This window comes from Zeus faber (assembly GCF_960531495.2).
Source record: "Zeus faber genome assembly, chromosome: 22".
Classification (NCBI taxonomy): Eukaryota; Metazoa; Chordata; class Actinopteri; order Zeiformes; family Zeidae; genus Zeus; species Zeus faber.
In genome coordinates this window covers 12,475,365-12,483,813 of record NC_137209.1, presented here as the reverse complement: position 1 = coordinate 12,483,813, position 8,449 = coordinate 12,475,365, and the positions used below count along the sequence as shown (strand labels likewise).

General features: G+C 52.8%; 1 protein-coding gene across 1 annotated transcript in view; it reads left to right on the top strand.

Annotated features, from left to right (window-relative positions):
• Positions 1-213: 213 nt before the first annotated feature.
• The window catches only part of fgf11a (fibroblast growth factor 11a), a gene marked incomplete at both ends in the record, with an annotated part of 77,280 nt that continues 69,044 nt past the window's right edge, over positions 214-8,449 (top strand). The window contains one exon of the mRNA XM_080023731.1: positions 214-406. Within this exon, the coding sequence (XP_079879857.1) occupies positions 214-406 (193 nt within the window). The remainder of the gene's footprint in view (positions 407-8,449) is intronic.

Sequence of the window (8,449 nt, the reverse complement as noted above, 5' to 3'; positions counted from 1 at the left end):
CTCCCTCTCCCCCGTCCTCTTTCGTTTCCCCCCTCTCGCTCTGCATCCGTCCCTGCGGCCTGCCCCCTCTGCTCCGCTTCCCGTCCCCCGGCGGTGGTCCCGTCGCCCTGGGTGAGTGGGCAGGGGGGTGGCCCACGGTACCCCCCGACAGCCGGGCGCCACCCAGCCGCCGGAGGCTCCTGAGGTGGGAGCTGGGTCGGCGACAGCGAGAAGATGGCCGCTCTCGCCAGCTCGCTGATCCGCCAGCGCCGGGAGGTCAAGGACCCGCAGGCGAACAGGCAGATCGCCAACAAGCGCAAGCCCTGCCCCAAGAGCAACAAGTCGCTCTGCCAGAAGCAGATACTCATATTAATATCCAAAGTCCGACTATGTGGCAGTCGAGGGAGAAAGATGGAAAAAAGACCGGGTGAGTATGACCGTTCCTCCTTCCCCCTCTGTCCGTCCGTACCTCCTTCCCCCAGTTATTTCCTTTCCTCGTTCCCTTGTTTCCTCCCCCCCCGGTCCCCACACTTCCTCGTCTTCCCTCCCGGTCCTGCCCGTGCTTGATAACTGGATTTTGACGGTCGACTTGCCAGACTTCCAGATTAATCCCTGTGCTGAAAAGCCTCAATAGAGAACATCCACTGCCTGTAATTTCTTAGTTCACCAGTTAATCTGAATCTGGGAAACGTCCCAAAAAACGCTCTCTTCCCGCCTCGTCCCCCTCCCGCACGGCGCTTCACGTCTGAGTGCAGGGTCAGCCGGGGCCGGGGACGCTTCCATAAGAAACCGGCTCGTCTTGTGCTCTTTGCAAATTACAGGCAGGCAACACACGGAAAGTACAGAAATGCTTCCCGCTGTCCAGTGTCTAGCGCCGAACGACAACCATGAGGGTACAAGTTGACACACACCAGTCGAATGTGCACACACACACACACACACACGCACACGCAGGCATGCCTGCATGCATGGTGATACGGGTGCACTTACACGGGTACAAGCTGGTCATTTGCAAATGTAGAACGAACTTGGCTGATGTTACAGTGATTTACAGTGACATAAAAACGTCAAGAGCGGCTCATTTGCCGTTCTGGGGGCCATTACACCCCACCCCCCACCGCACCCCACCCCACCCCACCCCACCCCGTCGGCCCCCACCCCGTTGTTCCGCCCGGGGCGAGCGGGAACAGACTTTGGCCTAATTTGTCTCGTGTGTTTGCATAATCAATGTAATTGCACGATGATTCATTTGACGCTACATGAGGGGAAAGTATCGGACCACATACTGTAGCTCGCATTGGCCCACAACCCAACTAGAGCGAGAGAGAGAGAGAGAGAGAGAGCGAGAGAGAGAGCGAGAGGGAGAGGTCCTTGAATGAAAGGTTGATTTCGAGAGGTTTTCCGGTTGGATTTTCTCCACCTTTTAGTCGGTCAGATACTCTCCGATCGGGACTCTTATACGGAAATATCGGCAAATCACGCTGACTTTGGCGTTGCCCGATTGACCCGAGCGGCTCGTTGTTGTTGTTGTTGTTGCCCTTTTTTCTGGTGAGGTTGCTGCAGTTAATCCTGCCAATAACAAGCGAGAGCGGAGGGACTTTGAAAAGCGCTTCGTCGGCCTTCTCCATCCCAACGATGAAGCCCAACACCCAGGAACAGTGTGTGTTCCCCTGTTTCTACATTACAATGGTGGAATCATATCTGCTCTAGTGTGTGCGCGCGCGCGCGTGTGTGTGTGTGTGTCCATCTGTATACCTACACCGGCAACACCCACTGCAAGGTCTCAATCTGTGCTCCCGAGTGTGGTGGGGTCAGCGATATTTATTACCTCGGCGTGCCAAGTTGATCGTGGTAATTACGTTGGAGGAAGGGGGGCTGGATGTGGGCGTGGGTGGGTGGAAAGGGGGGCTCTGGGCCGCCTTTTGGGGACATCTATCTATCTATCTATCTATCTATCTATCTATCTATCTATCTATCTATCTATCTATCTATCTATCTATCTATCTATCTAGCACTCCCTCTCTTCCTCCTTCTCTCCTGCCACTATGGGATATTGCCTGTCAGCAGGAAGGAATAAAACACAACAAGGGACAAGGGGAGAGAGGTAGAAAAAGAGGGAGAGAGGGAATGAAGCCACCGGGGTGGTGATTTAGATCACTCGGCGTTAAGTACCGTGTGTGGTGGCGTGCGTCTTCATTATTCTCACCGTGCGTGCGTGTGTGTGTGTGTGTGTGTGTGTGTGTGCGTGTGTGTGTGTGTCTCTGAGTGTGTGTGTGTGTGTGTGTGTCTCTGAGTGTGTGTGTGTGTGTGTGTTTGTCGCCTTTTGGAGGATAAAGCTGACCTTTGGTTACAAGAGTTTTTAGCTGAATTGCGTGTGTGTGTGTGTGATGGTGTGTGTGTGGGTGTGGGTGTGGGTGTGAAAAGGCCTTTTTCTCCATCTCTGAGATTGTGCCTCAGGCCACGGTTGACCCCTGGCTGAGACCCCAAGCTGGTTCTCTAGAATATTCCTCCTGCCGGTTCGCTCATTCCTTTTTTTTTTTCCCCTTGCAGGACCTTTCTTCACACAGTCGGCTTAATATATCTCTCCGCGACCCCTCCGACTGGCCTCCTCTGCTGACGTTGCTTAGCTTATCTAGGACACCGCTTTTGTGTTCTTTGTATTTATTTCTTTATATTTTTTATTCTTCATTTATTTTTTTTGTATACTAATTTTCTTGTTTTCTCCTTTGGCTGGAGTCAAAGGTTCCAGGTTACCGGCGTATCAGGAGGAAGCATCTCTCCTGCTCTACTCCTTTTTCGGCAATCGAGTATTTTTTTGATGAATCAAGGGAAATTCTTGAGCTCTCCATAGATTTTCCGTATGTGTTCCTGCAGGACTCGTAAAGGATTCACCCTTAGATTTCCCAAGGAGCAGCCTGTCTCGGAGATAACATATTACAGCTTCGTAGATGACAGTAACACCCGTTTTTAGGTTATTATATCACGTTTGACACCGGATTTTCCCCCCGTCGTGGCGTCATTAGAGACACCATGAGGGATCTCAGATTTGGACCTCCCCACGCCCACGCGACACATAACAGCGGCATCCAAGAACACCCCGGAACAACCATTGAGGCGGGTGCTGCTGCCAGGCCAGACACACAGGCCAGCAGAGGCAGAGCTTCTCGGTCGTTTTGTTTTGATTCCGACAAAATTCTGCCCCGGCCGTTACTCCTAGAGCCAGGCTTACGGCTCTGCAGCTGCAGCTAGGTGCATCCATCCGTTGACGACGGCCGGGAGAGCGCAGGGACACTGCAGCAGGCGTTGCCCTTCGGCTACGGCTCCCGGTCCGATGCTGAGCTCATCTGCCGGCACCCGTGCAAACGCTTCGACGACCTGGAGACGGTACCGACGCTGATGTGCGTTTTCGAGAGCAAGTGCCCAGAAGTACTTCCCAGTCCAAAGAAGAAAACGGTCGTCGATGCCGCTCCCACACAAATTGAAAAGACTATCGATTGGTTTAGACCTCGCGTGTCACCCCATCCAAACAATACGCCCCGGTGTGCCGTTCTTCATTGCAAACCGTAGTTTGACCCGGGGTATCGCAGAATGGATTATGCATTCATCTGGAACGAACTGTATCGGACATGAAAACACAACAACTTAATAATAACTATCCAGTATCTTAGCATTTACCGTGTTTGACGTCCTTGTTTTTTCAAAGCGTTAATAATGCCACCGAAATGAAGTCCGAGGGTTAAGGGGTGCAGTCAAATAATCGCCTCTTAAAGCCCCTGGAGACTCGACAAAGGGCTGTATCAACAAATTAAATTGCCTTTTAATCCAACGTGCGGCGCCCTTGTGCGCGTGCCGCCCTCGCACGGCGAATCATTTTAATGTGCGATCACACCGAAGATTGAGTTTTAATGACTTGGATCTATTAATCAGGTCGACCTATTTCGAGCGAGGCATGTCGGAGCCCCCATGTCATGCCGCGGATGAACCAACAGCATGCCTTGTGGGTAGCTGTGTGTGGGCGTGTGTTTGCGTGTGCATGTGACCGTGCCCCTATCTCTGTCATATGTGTGTGTCAAGGCAGGTCGGCTTCTGTTGTCTTTTTACACAATCATTGTGTTGCACTACTGATACTACTGTACACCCGGCCAAACACAACTCTTTGCGCAAATATAACCTTTGGAGGGCAACTGGTCATTCGTTTGAGTAAAATTGGTTGAAGTACGTGTGTGTGTGTGTGTGTGTGTGTGTGTGTGTGTGTGTGTGTGTGCACGCATGTGTGTCCTGGTCTGACCCATACAGTACATCCCCTCACCTCCCCATCCTCCCTGTCCTTTCCTGCTCCCACCTCACCTTGCACTGTCACCCGCCATCTCTCTGCTCACTCTGTCACTGTTTCACCTCTGCACGCACGCACACACGCACGCACGCACGCACGCACGCAAGCACACACACACACACACACACACACACACACACACACACACACACACACACACACACACACACACACACATACACACAGGTACACCTATAATACATACCATCTAACGCCCATCCATCCCATACTAATGACGCCCCGGCACTACAGCTCACTCAGCTCATAACAAGGTCAGCTCAACAACACACGCACACACACGCACACACACGCACACACACACACACACACACACACTCAAAAGGTCTTAGGAGACATTCACGTGCATACTTTCAACGGCTTGCTCAGTATTCCCACAAACAAACTATATATATATATATATATATATATAGAGAGAGATTGTAGGTACACACAGCAATTTAAAATGAAATTAAAAGTCAGAGACGTGCTAATACACACACACACACACACACACACACACACACACACACACACACACACACACACACACACACACACACAATGAGATCTAATGATAGTTTAGGTAGGGAGGGTGTGTTGGAGGGAGTGCGGGGCAGAGATAAGTTTGTGCTCGTTAAGCACGCGTGCCGGGCGTGCCTGATATGATCTAATGAGGACGCTAAGCCGCCATATTGGATATCAAAGGATAACCCAAATAGCCGGCGTTGTCCTCGGCCAGCGTGTCAGAGCAGTTTTGTTGATATGGATGGAATAACACTCCCATACCGCAGCGCCGGGCCAACTCCTCACCCACACACTGAAAATTGGTTTGTCTGCTTGTGTGTGTGTGTGTGTGTGTGTGGGGGGGGGGGTTTGTACATGTAGTGTGTTAGTGTGTGTGCTTGTGTCTGTACAGCTATTGTGTGCGTGTGTGTGTGCACGTGCATTGCGTGCATGCGTGCGTGTGTGTGTGTGTGTGTGTGTGTGTGTGTGTGTGTGTGTGTGTGTGTGTGTGTGTGTGTGTGTGTGTGTGCGTGTGTGCGGGTGCCAGCGCAGAGATGTCTCTGTTGGCTTAGGAGATAAATGACAACATGACACAAGCCTTGTGTGTGTGTGTGTGTGTGTGTGTGTGTTTGTGTGTGTGGGTTTATACATGTAGTGTGTTAGTGTGTGTGCTTGTGTTTGTACAGCTATTGTGTGTGTGTGTGTATGTGTATGTGTATATGTGTGTGTGTGTGTGTGTGTGTGTTTTGTGTGTGTGTGTGCGTGTGTGTGTGCGTGTGCGCGTGTGTGCGCGCGCGTCTTATTGTATCGGTGTGATTCATTGGGGTCCATCGGCTCCTCTCATTAACACACACTACTTATCAATAATGTGCGGCAGCGTTTGGAAAACCCACGCACGCACACACACACACACACACACACACATAAACCGAATGAACCGTGGCGGTTTACTGCCACAGTGTCCCAACACTTTGGACCCATTGGAGGAGGGATGGTGGGGGTGATGGTACTTCTCTACAACCACCCCCCTCCCTCCACACACACACACACACACACACACACACACACACACACACACACACACACACACACACACACACACACACACACACACACACACACACACACACACACACACACACACACACACACACGCGCGCACACTCAAACAACCCCACTCTGTTTATCGCTCACTCAATTTCTTTCTTTCTTTCGCTCTCCCTCTCGACCCGGCTCATCTCGCCCCCCCCTGCCCACCCCCACAAACACACACTATCTCTCTGTAGCTTCACCCTCTTAAGCGGGCGGTGTACCGCAGCCCAAAAAGAGCAGCGACATGAGTGCACTCGGTAGAGAGTGTTTTCTTGACAACGCAAGTGCGGAAATGAATCTGAAAAAAGAGATGATATTGGGACATCCTGGACGTCGGGACGAGCCCGTTACGCCCGCGTTCATTTTTGCGTCTTTTGGCCGGAAAACTTGTGTCTTTCGCGCCGAGCGTGTTGTCATCTCAAGGTCATTCCGTTTTTCTGTGGCCCGTCCTCTCTCTCTCTCTCTCTCTCTGGCTCTCTTTGTATCTCCGTCCCCCTTTCGTGGCACGGTGGCGCAGTGCATTGCACTGCTGCCTCACAGCAAGAAGGTCCTGGGTTCGATTCCCGCCTGGGGCGCTGTTGGCACCGTGCTCCGGCGGGTTATCTTCCAAAACAGGAGCCTTTCTGTGTGGAGTTTGCATGTTCTCCCCGTGTTCACATGGGGTTTCCTCCACCTCACGTCAGTAAGGACCCCCACCAAAAACATGCACCCATCATCGTCTGACCAGCGATGGACACTTATCACCTGGTCCCCGGGCGCGTCCACGTATGCTGCCCACTGCTCCTGGCTGTGCCCCCGGAGGAAGGACAAGCCAGGATGGGTCAAAAGCAGAGGAGCCATTTCACCGGCCACCATCAAGCATGTGCATGTGTGTGTGTGTGTGCAAGCATGTGTTGTGGAGTGCCGTGTGACAATTAAAGACTGTTTCTTCTTCTTCTTCTTCTTCTTCTTTCCTGCGTGCTGGGAACTCGGCGTGTCCTTGGGCGGGCCATTTCGTCACGGCCCCTTCCATCGACCCCCCCCCCCCCGGGCCGCAGCGAGGTGGGGTGTTGTCGGAGGCCGCGGAGGTGGTGTGCCGATCTGGTCTTTTCGCCGTTCGCCAAAAAAGCCCTGAAAACTCCATAAAAAGCCCTGAAAAATCCATCCCGACATGGGGAAACTGACTACCCGCCTGTGTCCAGAATCCTGGAATGAACGCGCTGTTATGACATCCCCCCCAATCCCGACCGCTGAAATCTGCCCTCTGCTCATTAAAATAGTAAAGCGTATCCAACGCCCGGTGAGGATCAGTACAGTAAAGCACAGTAATTTAACCCGTTCCAGCCCGGTGGCCGCTTCCATTTATTTATTTTATTAGGGCATTGTTTCCGAATGGATGCCGCCGCCGTAAAGGGGCGTCAGCCGGGGCAGGGCTTCGGACAATGTGACCCGTGAGTCGCCACGCCGTGGTTTCGTCGGTCAGCTATGACGGAAAAAAAAAAATATATATATATATATATAATAATACAGGACAATGTGTCACGTGGTGTATTCCTTCGTAAAAGAGGTTCTTTCCACACCCGCGGGTTTTGCGCGTAGGCGTCCCGTCCGAAGAAGAACATGAAATGACCTCCGACGCCGCCGCCGCCGGAGCCCGACCTCTCGGTTCTTCCGCTGTCTCGTTTTGGCGCCGCGCCCCTCCCTTTCGCAGATGTTCGGTCGTTTAGTGCCCGGCGGGGAGCGCCAAGCGGGGCGGGAAAGCCGCGCCGACGGCCCCCGCCCGGCTCTCCGGACCTGACGGCTTCTGCTGCTGTCGTGGCGTGGCCCGCCAAGCGCGACAGATGTTGTGCAAGCAATGATGCCCCGGATAAACGGTCGAGACACGGCAACATTTGGCCCGTCTGATGATCAATGATGGCTCTCGGCAGCAGGCTCCCGGCATCGCCCGCTTCCATTACGGGAGCCGGCCTTCTTTTCGATCTTTATCATCAGATTGAATCTGTTTCCCCTCCGTCTGTGATTCGCGAGCGTTTGTTTCAGGTTTTTTTCCCCGCCGCGTTCCGGCAGGTGGTCAACAGTGCTTGAAATCGATAAAGAGCGGAGATGCATGTTTATTGCAGGAGAGGGGACGGTATGTGTGTGTGTGAAGTGTTTTTTTTTGGGAGAGTGTAGAACATCCATAATGGCTGGGATGAGCGAGTTATTTGGCAAGGACACCTAACGGCACGGCGTGGCCAAGCTACTTCGCAGGAACGCCAATTGAGAGCTGCGCCACGCCGGCAGGCAGGGCTTCAGAGCGCCGCGCCTAACTTTGCTCTTCAAATGACCTCCAAGAAGGGAAAATGATTAAAATGTACGCCCGCGCATGCGTGCACACTTTGCCTCTAGGTTTGTTGCAACAAATGACCGTCCGACTCAGCATCTTGTCGACCCCGCTCCCCCCCACACACACACACACGCAAGCACCCCCTACCTCACCTTGCGTCCTCGCTACGCTCCCCCTCAATGTCACGAAACGAGCGAACGCACGCACAGGCGTAAACACAGCATCGTGCCGCGCTT